Below are 17,506 nucleotides of genomic sequence, written 5' to 3'. Positions count from 1 at the left end.
CCCAATCTTTTAAATCTTTAATCTTTTTTTTTGCAGTGGAGTTTCTCCAGCCATAAAATCAAGATACATAAATGCCATACTTCTCACAGGGATGGTGTGAAGCAATCGCATTGGAACGAAAAACACTAGAGGAAAGCACATTGAAAAATTAGTCCTGCTGGCCAACTCTGCACAGATTTGAGCACCACACAGTAAAAATAATATAGGGCACTTCATGAACAACAGGGCCAAAGCAAAATATTAAGCAGCTGTTCAGTAAATGGGCAATTTAAAAAAAAAAAAAGAAAAATGTGTTTATGACTGCATGATTAACAGTTAACATCGTAAACCACTCACCTTTTGACTTTTGATTTCTTAACGTTGCAGGGAGAGGATTTTTGTTGTAGTGTAATTCAATAAGCAGTCACAAATGAATTAGAGGCAAACATTTGATGGCTACATATACACAAAAATGTATAACCATGTGACTAACTTTAAAACATATTAGTAAATATGAATGTGCATACCTGTTCTTTTTCTTTCAACAACTTCTCAAAAGCAAGAGCTTTTTCCTTCATTGAGTGAGACTCAAATTCTTTCTCTTTCAGCATCATTGAAAACTGCATATTAGTCTCCTGAAGCGCTCGGAATTCTGTCTCTTTTTCCCTGCACTTTGCAACTATTTTTTCATTTTCTTCTTTCAGTTTTCGAATATCCATTTCTAAAATTAAATTTCTTTCTTTAAGATTAGTCACGGCTTGCTTCAAAACTTCATTTTCGTTTTCTTTATTACTAAGATTTTCACTCACAGAAAGTAACTGATCACTTTTAGATTTAATTAGTATGTCTTTTTCCCTAAGCGATCTCTGTAAGACATCATGTTTTTCTTTGATCTGCCTCATCTCTGACTCAGTTTCTTCTTGACTCTTTCTTTCAATTTCTGACGCTGTAGCCACGGAATCAGACAATCGTTGATTGTTTTCCTGCAGAGTCCTAATAGTTGACTCTTTTACTTGCAATTTTTCTTTCAGTTGTTCCAACTCCTTTTGAAGGAGTTTAGACTCATCACCGAGTACTGCAGGAGCACTGTATTGAACGCCTGAAAGCTGTGAAATGGTGGAAGCTGTTGCCACAGATGGCGTTACCAAGTCAAGTTTACTCAGGAGAAGATCCTTGGTATTATGAAGCTGTCCTATGCTGTGTTGAACTTGTGCTAATTCCTCACTAAAGCTTTTCAGCTTTTTCTCATTCTGTTCATAACACTGAATCAAGCCGTTATAATCTACCTGCAACTTTGAATTACTATCGCTTTCAACTGAAAGTTGTGCTTGAAGCTTGTGTAACTCTTCTTGGAGGTGAGCTGACTCGTGCTGCATGTTCTGAACTGTGGTTATTACCTGTTGCTTCCACTCTTCCATCTTCTTTACTTGTTGTTTTAGTTTATCACGTTCTTGTAGAAGTTCCTCAAACTGGTTACTGTTAACACCTCCTGATCCATTATCAGTACCTGTACTGGATGTCTGCAAGACAGTCAATAAGGTTTGGCATTTTTGACTTAGAGCATCTATTTCAATATCTTTTTCTCGAATGATACGGGATAAATTCTGAATAGTTTCTCTAGACATGTCTTGACTGCTGTTTTCAGATCTATTAGATAACTTTTGATTCTCCTCTTGCAACCTTACTAAAGCTGCTTCTTTAGCAGCAACTATATCCATGATATTATGATACTCTGTTTTTAGCTGACTGTTTTCCCTTGTCTTTTCACTTAGAACTGCTAGTACTTGTTCTCTTTCCACAACATAAGCTTGCAGCTGCTGCTGAAGACAAAGAACATCCTGCCTGTAGGAAGGTGAAGAAACTCTAGCATTGAGAGCTTGTATTTCTAAATCCTTTTCCTGAATGATCCGAGTAAGTTTGCCAACTTCATCCTTTGACAACTGATCGATTTGCTGACTTAGAGAAACATTCTTTTCATTTAGAAGCTTAATCTCCATCTCCCGTTCTTTGATGCCTTTTACCAGTCTTTCAATTTCAGCTTTAGATAAGTCATGTTTTTCATTTCCATTTTCTCCATTGAGAGTCTGAACTTTGGTTTCCTGAAAAAGATCAGAGGAATCAGTCTGAATAATCTGTCTCTCTTTGTGCAACTGAGTTTTAATTTGTTCAATTGTTTTCTGCAAATTTTTTATTTCCTCATCTTTCTCTAAGGAAAGTCTTTCATGTGTGACATTCATTTGCTCACACTGAAATTTAGACTCATCTATTTCCTTTCTTTGTTCCTGCAAAGACTGCTGAAGTTGCACTGTTGTTTGATTCTGATCTTCTATTGTTTTTTTGTGAACTTCTATTTCTTCTTCAAGATTATTCTTTATCATTTTCAACTGTGTTATCTCACTTTCAAGTTCAATAATAATATCTAGAGTTTTAGGCTCAACCACAGGTGTAGATCTACTTTGCTGATCCTTAAGGCGTTCAATTTCTTCTTTCAAATGATTATTTTCTTCCTTCATGACTGCAAGACTTCTGTCCTTTTCCTCCAAGTTCTGTTTTAAGACATCCTGCTTGTTTGAAACTTTCATATATTCCTCAAGTTCCTGCTTCACCTGTAAGGCTTGATTTTTAAATTTTTCAATAAATACTTCTTTTTCTTTTATGAGTTCTGTCAACTGCTTTTGTCCTCCTAAGCTAGTAGTCAGCATCTCCTTTGTTTCTTGATGATCAATCTCCATCTGCTCAATGCTCCTTCTAAGTTCAGCAATCTCAAAGTCTTTCTCTTGATTGAGTTTCACCAGGCGCTCATGTTCCAACTGCAATGCAGTGGTATCCATACTACGTGCATTTGATAATTCCTCAATAGTTTGCTTATACTTCTGTGCTTGTTCCAAAAGCCTCTTTTCTGTCTGGTTTAATTCGCTCTCTAACTGTCTTTTTTCCATTTTCAAAGCCTCCACAACAGTGTCTTTTTCCAAGAAAACTTTCTTTTTCTCAGAAATGGCATCACTTAACTCCTGTTTTAGTTCTTCAATAGCTGCTATCAGCTTTCCATTTTCTGTTCTGAGATTGGACAGAGACTTCTCCAAGTCTTCATTCAATTGGTTTTTTTCTGAAATGTCATTCTGTAGTTTTGCAATTTCTACTTCTCTTTCTTTCAGAATCAGATCTTGACAAGCGTAGTCAGATTCCTGACTACTTTTTTCTGTTAACTTGCTCAAGGATCTAGAAAGTTCCTCCTCTCTTTCTTTTAGTCTCTGCTGCAATTCTCCAATTTCTTTTTTATTTTGCAAATTACTGTCCTGGGCTTTTCTTAATTGTTCCTGAAGATCTTTAATCTTATCTTGAAGTTGCTGCTTATTTATATGCAAATCATTAAGTGCATATGAACATTGGCTTAGTTTTTCTTTCTGACTATCTAGCTCCTTAATAGTTTCCATCTTCTCAATTTCTAATGCTGATACTTTCTTTCTTTCAAAATCTATGTCAAATTTCAGCTGTTTGATGATACTATCAGTTTCTGTGTGTTGTTTTGACAGCTGCTCTTTCAGTGTAATCATATGCTGAAATGAACACAAACAAGAATTCATTAGGAGAGGAGAACCAGCTGAACTACATGTTATTCATTTTCATACTCTGAACAACAACAAAAGAAAAATTGAGAGGAAACAAAATTGTCTCCTAGTTGCCAATGTAATTTGGCAAGTAGTATCAACTAGTCACTACTAAATTAAAACCAAATATCAAATAGGCATAGATTATATTTCACTAAAAACAGGAACACCAACTCCCCAAAAGAACCCTAACTACCTGAATCAAGGAACAAAAAGAGAACTACCTAAGAAAAAGATACGTCAGAATTTGTCAGGGTAGCTGGAATGGATATGCAGCAAACACCCATGACTTGAAAACAGGGAGGCACTAGATTTAAAATAACAAATCACAGAAGTGACTGCATATCTGTATATTCTACTCTCAATTTCTTGTTTGAGGGCATTTTTAAACACACTTGCTGGGATTCATTTCATAGGAAAACACTTTAAGTGTTGAACTTAATAAAGTAAACCAATATTGGAAACACATAGCTTACAACTATATGTTTACATCAAATATATCAGAACACTGACAAAAAGGTATCATTCCATTTTGATTAAATATAACTGGTGACCTTTTTTGCTCCAGAAATGCTCATATTATGAAGAACTTTTTAATAAGTAACTTAATTATTCAACATAATTAAAAATAATGAAAGGAAGAGAAAAAAGTTTAAGAAATCACTCATGTTATGTATACTGTCATAAAACAGAGGTCAAAATATTAACAGGATAAAAATCATCAGAAGTCTTACAAGGAAAAACTAAGTAGTATGTAACTGGACTTCAGAAAGTAACATCCCTTATGGATAGCTGACATGCCATATTATTTCTTTGTCCATAACAAGTGGGTTTATTGCACTTCAGAATTTCACATTGAGACAGTAGATACACAGAAATGCTGGTTTGAATATTCTTTTTAAGCCTCAAAGGATAACTTATATTTTACTGCTATCTATGTTCAAAGATCACCTGAAAAGGTAAACATACACGCACACAAATCTAAACACTAAAACATTTATTTTAGCAGTTCAATAATTGGTTGCAATATTTATTACCTGAGTAGCTTCTTGATTCTGCTTGTCTAGTTCTTCCAGCTCCGCTATTAATGTTTCTCTTTCAGCAATACTTTCATTTAATTCATGTTCTTTCCTTTCCAAATCTTTTCTTAACTGACTTAATTCTGAATTCTGATCCTCAGCATACGAAGAAAGATTTTTCTCATTTTTATGTTGTGCACTTGTCAGTTCATTCTCAAGTCCCTCCTTAAGTTTAAAAAAAAAAAATCTAAATGTTAGACTTTTTCTTGCTGAAATTTATCAACTGTTCAGATTCGAAATCGTTTTTTCACCTCACCAATTGAAAGCAAAGCATATGTTTTTACGTTAGAATCTCTAAGCCTACATGAATATTATCCCCGTTAAAAACCCTTCACTGTGAAGTATTTGTCTCTACAAGTCATACACGCACATTTATTTTCTCATCACCAAGTTTAGGAGTGCAATTTACAAAAAGCCATGGTTTGACAAGCATAGTCATATCCACCTCTGAGGTACAGATCCACAGCTGGGATAAACTACTGTATCTCCAAGAGATCCCCTAAACATACAGTATGCTGCAGGGTGAGACAGGAAAAAAAGCCATGGGAGCTCTTTGAATGCATGCAAAACACAGAAGACTCCAGCTGAAAAATGCTGCCAGATATAAAGTAAACTAAGCCAAATCTCTCAAGCCTGAGTTTATAAAGAACCAAGTCAACCTTGTGAAAAACTAAAGGGGTGTTCCACTGCTTAAATTAATCAGTAAGATGGATTTAGTATTATTAGAGTACAACACAGAAGCGACATATTTTACAACTGATAACAGTGTCAAAACTGAAATGTGCCAAAGTAGAAGAGGTGAAAAATTACGAATTTTATGGAATGTACTATTGATACTTTAAAAATGTATATTACAGCATCCTAAGTAGTAATGATAGGTGGAACTTCACTACTTTTCTTTAACAGAGTATGCCGTGGAGCTTCACAAGTCAAAATGTATCACATCTATCAGTTTCACATGTAATTATAGAATTAATCTACAAATATTTCCTTGATTACAAGGTTATTTATGTAGAAGTGTGAATGTTCCAAAAATACATAAATGTCAGAATGTTTGTTTTCCATCCATTACTATTGTTATGAACCTTTTTGGTGGCTTAGTTTAGAAATTGCTTTACCTGATTTAAACTTGAAAGTCTTGCTATTTCATTTTCTGCTTCTATAAAAGAAAACAAAAAACTCCATAGTTTTACTACTTTCCAAACAACAGTAACACAAATCGTCCTCCCACCTTGCCCCAACAGAACTCCCTGCTGCTCAGAAGAGCATAGCTTTACAGTATTTTCTGATGATAAACAACGGTGCTGTAAAAGATTTAAATGCAAGATAAATCCTCAGCACAAAGTAGAACATTACTTTTATAACTGAGTCCACATTAGGAAGACTTTGGTACTACAGTGTATCAGTTATGCATTATTAGAAGATTTTGTACATAAAGATATACTTCTTAAATAGATATGCTTCAGTGTTTCTTTAAGGAGAAGATATTAGCAACAGATTGCCATTATACACAGAAAGTGTACTTTTAGAATTTAAGCAAAACAACTTCTACTGAGGCTTCCTTACTTTGAAAGAAAAATCTATCAAGCAGTTGGCAGACATGACTACTTACCTAACGAAAAACACCTATGATATTGATGCTAGTCCTAATTATGTCCCTTTTTCTGCTTAGCCTTACCTCAATGGACAATTCTGTTCTAAAATAGCAACTTTTAAAAGGTACGTATTCTCATATTCAAGTTCTAAATTCTTAAAATAAATTCTGAGCATTAAAACTGAAAACCTGTGAAGATATACTGAAAAAAAAAATCATCTTTGTACCTAACAGTGCTTCTTGTAGTCTGACAACATCTTCTGGTAGTGATGCCTTCGATTGGAGCTTCTTCTCCTGTTCTTTCAGGAGAGCATCTTGCTCAGCAACAGAACTTTGAAGCATACTAAAGTCAGATTTAAGATTTTCGTATTCTTGTGTTATTTGGATTTTTTCTACCTTTGCCAATTCTTGCTGTTCCAGAAGAATTTTGTTTTCTTCTTTGACAGAAGACAATTTATGATTTAATTTTCTTATTTCATCCTCTAGGTCCTTTACAGCCGGCAACTTTTCTACTTTTTCTCCTTCTAGACTCTGAGCATTCTTTTTCTGTTGACTAATTTTAGAGTCATCCACGGCACCAATGCTCACATCATCTAAAAAGCAAAGAAATTGTTTGCCATATTAACCAAAGTCAGCACTGTAGATGATTTGCTTAAAAGTCTCTTCTTCCACTCCTTTTTCTGACAGAGGAAGACAGTCGAAACCAAAGATATGACCTTCATCAACAGAAAGCTTACTTAAACAGAATTAACATTTGAAGCAGTGCTATACATATTACTGGTTTGATAAGCAGCTTTTCACATACTTAACACACCCTAGGCTTGAAGTAATTTTAAAAGGTAAGTGTTGCAAGACATACATTGTTCACAATTTAATTAAGCTATACTTGACCCCCATCTCTCTTGGTGGGGAGATGACAGATCTAACTTATCATGATTTGGAATCCTTCAGTTTTCTAAGACTAATTTATGAAACCCCATCTAATTCAGTCTGATGCAAAATCCTTGTTTTAATTTAATTAATCATATTTCAAAGGTTTGCCGAATGGTTGTTATAAAGAACAATTTCACCAAGTCCTGCACCTGGGTCAGGACAACCCCCAACAACACAGGTAGAGGGAGGATGGGATTCAGAGCAGCCCCGCAGAGAAGTACTTGGACGTCCTGGTGGATGAAAGATTGGACATGAGCTGGCAATGTGTACTTGCAGCCCAGAAAGCCAACCGCATCTTGGGCTGCATCAAAAGAACAGTGGCCAGCAGGTCGAGGGAGGTGATTCTGCCCCTAAACTCTGCTCTGGTGAGACCCCACCTGGAGTCCTGCATCCAGCTCTGGAGCCCTCAGCACAGGAAAGACATGGACCTGTTGGAGAGGGGCCAGAGGAGGACACAGAAATGATCAGAGGGCTGGAACAGCTCTGCTAAGAGGACAGGCTGAGAGAGTTGGGGTTGTTCAGCTTGGAGAAAAGAAGGTTCCAGGGAGACTTACTGAGGCCTTTCAATACTTAAAAGGGACCTTTAAGAAGGATGGGGACAGACTTTTTAGCACGGCCTGTTACAACAGGACAAGGGGTAATGGTTTTAAACTAAAGGAGGGGAGATTCAGGCTAGACATGAGGAAGAAATTTTTTTTATGATGAGGGTGGTGAAACACTGGAAAAGGTTTCCCAGAGAAGTGGTAGATGCCCCATCCCTGGAGACATTCAAGGCCAGGCTGGACAGGGCTCTGAGCAACCTGACCTAGTTGAAGATGTCCCTGCTCATGGCAGCAGGGGTGGACTAGATCTTTAATGGTCCCTGTAACCCAAACTATTCTATGATTCTACGTCAATCTTTGAGTTTTTGTTAAGTAACCCCATTGACACACAGTACTTGTCACCAAAATTATTTTTGTGCTGAGATTTTCTTATCTTCAACTTTGTATGTCTTGTCCACATCTATATTCAGTGTAAGTGAAAAAAACCAGGAAGTGTATAATTTAGAGCACAACATTTGTTATGTATAGAAAATGACCCTTTAGACTGATATAAGCCAGAAAATGAAACGCTATCGTTCCAGTGTTCCAGCCAAGCACAGTGGATGTAAGATATTATACTAGGACACACATTTGTCTTAAACATGAAGCTGAACTAAAGTTTAAATTCCATTCCTAAACATCATGTATTTGATATCCATTACACTGTTACACACATTTGATGCTTTAACCAGAATTCACTGTACATTAAATAAAAAAGAAAGCATGGGATAACAAAGACCTTTCTGTAACTGATTCTCAAGTTCTTCAATTCGCTCTTCATATTCACTCAGCTCTTCTCTGTGTCGACGACTTATCTCTACTAGCTTGTGTCTATGTGCATCCTGCAATACTGAAAGTTCATGTTGGTGTTGATCTATTTCTTGACTTAAATTCTGTTTGAGCTCCTGAAGACATCAACAGAGAAAGAGTGGTAAAATACAGTACAGAAGCTTAAGAAAGAAAAAATACAAAATAAAGAAAAAAGTGTTCCCTAGTAAAATTGAAGGACTTATTAAAAGATTCCTGACGGGAGAGATCAGGTTTCTTGGCTTTTGTTGGTTTGGGTTTTTTTAAACATGTTGAAAGACATTCCTTTCAAAAATATGTTTACACAAACAGTATTTTCTACACAACAGCAACTATTAAACCAACAAAGAAAGATTACAACTCTTTCATAGGAAGTGGATATACTTCAGACATATTTCTAGTAACTTTCAAGGATGACATGCAAATCCGTATTTAACATGTTCACTGAAAAATGTAAAATGTTTCTGAGAAGGGAGAAGAAATTTTTTTGTGTATCTAAATTCAGTTTCATAAGTTATCAACAGCTTCTGAAAGTGATTTGCCCTCATAAATATTAATGTCATTCTTTTAAGCTTACATACTATATTCATCAAATCATATAAATACACTTTCTCAGAACAACTGAGTTTTTAAATACAGCACAGCAACATTTCAGTTAGCGGTACATGCCCATACACATTTAAATAGGGAAAATGTAAGTGCTAGTGTTGTAAATATCTTAACTACGTTCACAAGTCATGTGACCATATGCAAAATCATCGAGAACAAAGCATAAGAGAAGACTAGTTTGTCAGAGTTCTTGTCTTACCTTAACAATATTTTGCAGTTTGCATATTTCACTTTGTTCGGCCTCATTTGTCCCTTTCACTTTAGAAGACTGAGAAAAGAAAAATCACATATCCATGTGAAAATTGTCATAAATATGTGTACTTCTCATGTAAGCGCTTCCTCTATTGATATTCAAAAGTAGAAAACAACAAAGCTAACATGAAGCAAAACTCAAATCTACAGTAATTTTGATTTTAAAAAAGACATTTTAACGGAAACATTTTATTCTCCATGATTTTTTTTAATTATTATATGCAAATGTGAAAAAGTTTGGGATGGGGTGGGGGGGTGTTATTGCACCTAATAAAACAACAGAGTTGCTTAATTTTACTTGAATTTTTCCACATGGGAAAAGTATACTTCTGAAATCAGGCTATAACTTGAAAAATGATGAGTCAAATCAACAACAGCTTGAAAGATTACATTCTTTCTTGTCTCAGCAGACCAGGAATTACAACTGACATACCCAGGACTGAGACAAGACTAAGTAAAAACCATATGCAAGTACCCAACTACCACTTTGAACAGTATTGTGCTGACAATAAATAATATCACAGCCAGGAAGAAGAAAAGTATTTCTTGAAAGGCTGTACAGAAATGAAACCCTGAAGTAATATTCTAGGCCAATGTTTATTAAACCCTTTTCCTAACTTGACAAATCACACATTAAAGCACCATGAAAAGCATTCGGGAAGTTAGTCACTGAATGTGTTCCTACCCACGTGACAGCAAGAAAATTATTAAAAGATCATTAAGTTTCAGCTTTTCCATCAAATCATGTTGCTTCTACAAATTGTACAGCATGAACTTTCAAAACAGCCACTCCAAAAATACCCAATGCCACGGAAACACTAATTTGAAAGGGAGAGGGGAGGGTAAGATAGAAGGGAATGACTCACCAGTGCAATCTGCTTCCAGTGGTCAACCTCAGATTCAAGTGTAGAAACTTCATTGGACAATCTGTTTATTTCTTGTTGTAACCAGATTGTATCTCCAAAATCCATGTCATCTCCTTCAAAACCTGAGGAGTGCCTGACCACTGGAGCATAGGAAGCTGATATAGTGGCTGGTGGCAAAACAGCAGCTCCTGACTGTGCTGACTGAGCAGCCGTCTGTACTTTCTGCAGTTGTTCCTGTAGTGCATTCTGTCTAGCTTTTAGATGGCTGATTTCCACCTGAACAGACAGAATAAAACACATTATTTCAATAAGAATAGCAAAATACACTCTCTTCTACCCCTTATAGCCTTATGAAATGTGAACCAACAAAACTACTCCACCCCTGCACAGATCACTGATAACTTTCAGTATAAAGAAAAAGAAAAAACCCCACTCTCCTAACAGAGAAAAGCAGTCTTAGCTGAAGTTTTACAACGTATCTCATTCAAAGACACATATTAAAAGTGTTAATAGTTTTCAGTTAAGTGAAACTTCAGTAAAACTGATTGCTTATTTTTTCAGCAGCCAAAGTACCCAAGTACTATAGCAAGATTCAGGCTAACAGGTTGTACCAGAAATTTAAATATTTAAAGACAGTATTCAGACATGAAAATTAAGCAACATATGATGCTCCCCCAGTTATTTATATTACATTAGATTTCTTTTACACTTAACAACTCAGTATCTTGAAAATTTACTTATTTAAACTGAAATTAGCTGCATGCAATTTTCTCATAACAACTCTAATATTGTATTTAATAAGCAGAATTCCATAAACTCTGTTTCTTCTAGTTCCCACACGCATTTACAGATAAAGCAGAAATAAAACTCCTCTTGTGTAATTCTAGGCGTACAGGCAACTTTCTTCATTTAAAAGGCTATGAAATCTCATGCTACACAATAGGCTATAAAGCTGATGTTTCTCTCACAAGGGGACACTTCTCAAATTTTGAAAGCTAGCTCTGTTCCCTTTAATTCTATATGTTAAAGTAAATAATTATGATATCCACAGACAATACAAGTAATTCAGATGAGAATTTGCTCCTGTTGCCTTTCTTAAAGATAACTGAATCAGAAATACAAAGCAGTTTAAGTGTCCTTTCCTACAGTGATCCCAGAAACAACAGAAATTCTGATATATGCATGACACTGCCGGCCAGTTTTCTCATCTCAACTGTCTTCTGGCAGCCCTGCTTATATTACATTATTCACTTAAATACATCTTATTCTCTCAGTGTCTACAGTAACAAATCAAGAAACTATAACTGTGACAAATACTTCCACTGAAATACCACAGATACTGTAACAAAGAGATTAAACAGTATAATACATAAGTTTGTTGGACATCTCAAATATTTTACTCTGTATCCTACCTCTTTTTGTTTAAGCTGATTTCGGTACTCAACAGATAAGTGCTTTATTTGAAGCTCTGCTGCTTCATGCTTTTCTTCTAGATCACTACAAACTTTTTTCAGTCTCTCATTCTACAAAAATGAAAATGAATGTTGGTAAATTCAGAACAGTTCTTACAGAATAAGAAAAGCATAAGTCTGCTGAACAGTAAAAATATCAATTACATTGTACAGATTTCTTACGTTGTTTCACTCAAAACACACAGCAACTTCCAAGAGTGGGCCCAAAATCATGTTCATGTCCAAGCTTTCCATTTTTATACGGCATGGACTCTAGCGCACTTTCAGAAAAAGGTCTTTGGTGACCAGAGGTAAATGCCAAGGAAAAATTCACGGCTGAATTACATCTTAGCATGACCTACAGGTGGAATTTAGGAACAGCCACAGAGCACAAATTGCAGCTAATATCCATACAGTCCAGTATTCTCTCTCTGACATTGGCCTACAGGAGATGGCAAGAGTCTAGAAAAAGGACAAGCAGGAACATTTATTTCCCCAAAAGCTTAACTTCTCAAGGCTCTCAAGGGCTGAAGACATACATGACAGTTGTTGCTTTACAGCCATAAATAAAGTCACAACCCCAAAAAGTCCCTTGTAAAAATATACAAGGTCACTTTCCACAAGGGCACATGGGATTTTTAAGCTGTTTTGGAAGAGCAGGAGCATCAGTAGCTATGTCAAAACGACCATACAGTAGGTCAACACAGACAGAGAACTGCATCAGGGAACACACATGCACTCTACAATTTGAAGCTTGCTGCAAAACACATGCTGTCCAGTATAACCCGGCATTCTACATCTGGTTGTATTTGTGGTCACATCGAAAACACTATAAATCAATTTTAACTCTTTACCAGCTAAAATTTATGAAAACTTAAAAGATTTTTACATTTGCAAGCTTTTCAGAGTCAAGTCTATTCCTGCAGTCCAAGTCCACATGATAGGTAGGAACAGTCACAGGATGCAGCAGTTCACAAAAGATGAAAACTTGCACACTGTGCATACTCCAACAGACAAATGTGACCCCTTAACTGCAATGGTGGTTTGTCATCAAAAAGAAGAGCCACATTCTAACACCACTGTCACACCTGTTTCTAGATTTACCCAGGGACAAACAACTTCAGTGCAATATTTCACCTTTACAAGAAACAAATGTTATTTTTAGCAGTGTTTCAAAAGTTCTTACTTCCAATTTTTGTGCTGCATTAATACTTTCTATTTCTCTGAGTCTAGAATTGGACACATGGAGTTCTGTTGCTGCATCTGAAAGAAAGTGAAAATTTCATTTTTTTAATCTAAGTAGACAGACATCAATTAATACCACAGTTATTAATAAGTACCTTACTTCAGACTGCTTCAGTGTTAATTCCCAGGTAAATATCAAAAGCTGGTTTCATCAGAACACTATCAGAATTATTTTTAGACCAGAGAGTCTTTCTGAACATAATTTAGTTCTCACTTATCTAGGTTGTAAGTCAGATCATAAAACTAAAAGAAAAATATGGATTTAAGCTTTAAAATAAGGGAAAGGTAAAGTTTTACTTGGCTATTTTGTGTCACTGAATCAGTTTTTTACTTAGGACTTTGCCCCTGACATGACAGCTGTGTGTTTCTTGTTAATCTTATGTGAAGTTTCAAAACAAGAATTAGTTCCCTAAAATACACACAACAGTGATTCAATTTTCAGAAAACAAAAACCAAAATCAATCAAACACAACAAACACCCAAGCCCAATAAAACCCACAAAATAATGCACACAACAAAACACCAACCCTGTCCCCATATAAAGGCAAAAAAAAAAAAAAAAATCCTATGACTCACTTTCATTTCCAGAGATGACAACAATCTACCACACCAGATTACCTAATACAAAAAGCACATAATTCTGTCCCTGGATACTCTTCCTTTAATGATCAACCTTCCTCAAACAGGCTATGTTTACTTCTCCCATGTCCAACTTCTAATGGATAGAAATACCAGATTTCTTTTTATTAATGAGAAATCATCCTGAATTGACTACAAAGCAACCCTGACCATTTTTCAAAATTTTAAAAATTTTCAAGCAAATACTGTATTTCACCATTTCCTATATGTTGTTTAAAAACTGATGCAGCTCAAGTGCTGCAGAGGCAACAAACTACTCATGAAAACTGCTAAACTGAAGATGTTATAGTCTATAATCCACAAACATCATCTTCAGTTCAGATGGCAGTGAAAGCAGTGAATGTAAGGAATAATATTAAAAATTAGGAAACATTAGGAAATTTAAAAAAGGAATGTACGGAACTGCTTGAACAGTGTTCTTTAAGGCCATATAGTATTTCAACGCTTTTTACAGGAGTACTTAGATGCCACTAGGTTTTTACACCCTCAAGGCTAGTAACTCATAAAAATGTACTGCTCTGAAATGTTTAGGAAACAGAAGTTGCTCGCAGCAGTATCTAGCAGTCAAGTACACCTGGAAGTAACTGCTGAAAACAAACACATCTCTCTTGCACAAACTAAAGTGCAAACACGTGAAACGGAATCTCAACGTATCTTTTAAAAAGGAAAAGCAAATGCACTAGATGACTGGGGAGTTTTTCAGCATAAATTTGCAAACTAAATTAATATAGATTTTGGATTTTGAAACAATTCTAAGTAAGTCTTTCAGAAAAGTGGAAAAAAGATAACTTTGCAGTTATCAGAATAAATTTCTCTCTTCTGAGCATTTTACCTGTATACCAAAAAACCCCATCCAAACCAGTAGTATCAGCTTGCCAACAAGATTTATACAATACTTTCACAATGCTTCATAGTTGTGAAGTTGCAAACAAAGTAGAATTGTTTAATTTCGCATTTGAGTATTCAGAAGTCATAGCTGTTCTTCCTGACTGCTATTCTTAACGCTGTTCTGAGAACGCTCTTTTTTTTCCAAGATGGTAAACAATACTACCAGTATTAATTTAACAATATTTGTTATCGTGTTATATAATGGCTCTACTAGAAAAAACAAAAGTTTTATTCAAAAACTAGTTACAAAAAGTCATTATTAAAAATATAAAGAATATAGTCAAATAAATTTACTATTATTTTATTTAACACCTTACTCTGTTGTCTCGGGTTTTTTGTTTCAATGTTCTGCTTTAAACATAAATCTTAGCTTCTAATGCCTATAAAACAAGGGCCACGTTCTCCTTGGCTGTACGAGAATGGCAGAACTCAACAGGTTCCTCTGGTCGCAACTGAAATAACAGAAACATCAGGAACACTGGACCTTTGCCTGTGTGACACGTCAGACTTAGATCACACCAGCGGCCAAAATATCTCCGTACTAGCGCTACTCTGCAGTTTCTGAAACCACTCTAAAAGCAGCTGATCAGACAGGGGTTTAGATAAGCTAAACAAACAGAACGGAAGAAGAGCATTGTTTATGCGTTTTCGGTCCTGATCAACAATTCGCAAACCCTCGAATAACAAACCTAGAACAGTTTTACCTCTGCTCTAATAGCCTGGGAATATGTTTATTCTCCAGATTCTGGGGCCAGAGGGGCGGAATAAAAGCGCAGACGCCGCCAGCAGCTCTCCCGAAAGGCGCCGAGCCGCGGTTCGGCACGACCCTCAGCTCCCCGGCCGGCGGACAGCGCAGGTCCCGCGGCTGCCGATGCCGAGGGGGCGTCCCCGGCCGCAGGAAGGGCCCCCGCACCAGCCGGGCCGCGCCGCAGGGCCGCGCTGGCCGGACACAGCCCAGCGGCATCCCCCCCGCGCGGAGCCCCGGCCCCCTTACCGCCCACTTCCTCCGCGCCCTCCAGCAGGATGTCCTTGGTGAAGCTGGAGATCTGGCCGGTGAGCGAAGACAGGCTGCCCCCCACCTGCCCCAGGGACTGGCCCAGCCCCGAGCCCAGCCCGCCGAACCACGACGCCATCGCCGCCGCTCGGAGGGCTCGGGGCCTCGCTCAGCCCCGCGCCGGGCGACCCCGCCGCTGGCACCGGCCTCCTCGCTAGGGAGGGTCAGGGCTCCTGCTGCGGGCTCAGCAGACCGGGCTTGGCGACCCCTCCGCCAGCGCCGCCCGCATTCCCCCAGCACGACCCGGCTCAGCCGCTCCTCCCGGCTGCTCCAGCCTCTGCCACCTCGACGGTCGCCATGACACTCCCTCCCGAAACACCATCGACGCCAGCCGCAGCTGCCCAGAGCGCCGCCGCCGCGGCTGTGACGTGTACGCGGTAGCAGAGGATGCCGGGATAGTGGTGGAGCAGCTGAGTGGTGGCCGCAGGCCGGCGTTTGATGGCGGCCGCTGAGGGCTGCGGCGGGGGCGGGCTGGCGCACGGAGGCCGCGCTGACAGGCTGCACCCGCCGGCAGGCAGCCACGGGGGACGCGTGGCTTTGCAGTGTGCTTGTTTGCAGGAGGACAGAACCAAAGCCGCGGTACGGGACGGAGTGCGAGCCGCTGCCGCCGCGCTCGCCTCGTCCGCAGGCAGGGCCGGAGCGTCTCGCCGTGTGGTAAACGATAAACGCACAAATGATCTGTCAGCGGAACAGGGAAGTGGCGGAACCCAGAAACCGCCACACGAGGCTGCGCCGGTCAGACCCTGCGGGTGAGGACGGGCGGGCAGCGCCCGCAGCGAGCGGCGGGGCGGCCGGGGCCGGGATCGGGCCGGGGTCCGGCCGGGGCTGGGGCCGGGCCTGGGATCGGAGCTGGGGTCCGGAGGGTCACTCTGTAGCCACAGACACGGCCCACGAGCTTGGAACTGGGCGGGTAACGCCCTTTGATTAACATGAACCCGAACCTTATTACCTACACATACTTGTGTCATGTGTCATTAACAAAACACAGTGTCCAGCTGCTATAGGAACGAAGACATTTGTCTTTGAATATGTATTTTTATGAAAGACGCAAGTTCTCACAACGTTTAGGCCCGCTCTGCTTTGGGTGTAGGTGCCATGGCTGTGTGGTTGGATTTCCAGCCACAACCCTCGCACCGGTTCAATTCTAAGTTCTTTTCGGTTTTGATCAAGTGATACAAGGGACTACACGCAGAAAATGCAGTACTGAAACAGAGTAATAAAAATGATTGAAATAAAATACAGGGCAGCTAGCTTGTTGGTAGTTTCAAATAAGTAACTACATAAAAAGATTAATAATTAAAGCAGCATGTAAATGATAAAATGAAGCTGGGAAGGAGGAGCATTTCACAGGTGAAATCTTAACACTTTTAGAGAGGCACTGAGAATCCAGCGGGCACAAGACACACACTCTGGAGGTGTTGGGGGACGAACATTACCAAAAGGCTATGGAAAAACCTGGTTATTGCTTCCCAAACCATATCTTGCAGAGCCTTGGCAAATGGTTTGTAGCTGCCCTGGAAGCCTGGATTGCCTTTTAGCTTTCCTGTCCCTTGTCACTTGGAGACAGTTCTGAGGTTGGGCACAGTATGTGGTCCAGGAGTTTATTAGTTAAAAAAAACCAAAATAGCTGTCAGGTTTGACAGTTTTCTATTAAAGATTGACTTCCTTCTTCTTCAGTGAAGGATTTTCCCATCAGGTTTACACATTACAAAATTATATTTACTACCCTTACTACTATCCATATTAAAAACAATCGTACAGTACTTCAAATCCATTCCTAGCTCAAGAAAACCCCAACCCCTGCACCAGAATAGTAAAAGGTATTAATGCTGTGATACAGCATGAAATGAAACATCTGTTAATTGGTTTTGTTAATTTTAACACATTGGGTTTACTGGAGATGAAATGTTCACAATGCTCA

General features: G+C 38.5%; 1 protein-coding gene across 1 annotated transcript in view; it reads right to left on the bottom strand.

Annotated features, from left to right (window-relative positions):
- TRIP11 (thyroid hormone receptor interactor 11) overlaps positions 1–15,664 on the bottom strand; it is a 34,458-nt gene extending 18,794 nt beyond the window's left edge. Inside the window, exons 1-10 of the mRNA XM_065636954.1 lie at positions 15,526–15,664; positions 12,946–13,022; positions 11,721–11,831; positions 10,309–10,584; positions 9,390–9,458; positions 8,514–8,679; positions 6,488–6,853; positions 5,785–5,825; positions 4,625–4,831; positions 507–3,536 (exon numbers count right to left, since the gene is read on the bottom strand). Of these exons, the coding sequence (XP_065493026.1) occupies positions 507–3,536; positions 4,625–4,831; positions 5,785–5,825; positions 6,488–6,853; positions 8,514–8,679; positions 9,390–9,458; positions 10,309–10,584; positions 11,721–11,831; positions 12,946–13,022; positions 15,526–15,664 (4,482 nt within the window). The remainder of the gene's footprint in view (positions 1–506; positions 3,537–4,624; positions 4,832–5,784; positions 5,826–6,487; positions 6,854–8,513; positions 8,680–9,389; positions 9,459–10,308; positions 10,585–11,720; positions 11,832–12,945; positions 13,023–15,525) is intronic.
- Between the last annotated feature and the right edge of the window lie 1,842 nt (positions 15,665–17,506).

Source organism: Caloenas nicobarica, chromosome 5 (genome assembly GCF_036013445.1).
Source record: "Caloenas nicobarica isolate bCalNic1 chromosome 5, bCalNic1.hap1, whole genome shotgun sequence".
NCBI classification, from domain to species: domain Eukaryota; kingdom Metazoa; phylum Chordata; class Aves; order Columbiformes; family Columbidae; genus Caloenas; species Caloenas nicobarica.
The sequence above is the reverse complement of the archived record's forward strand: the minus strand, read 5'-3'. Positions and strand labels throughout refer to the sequence as shown.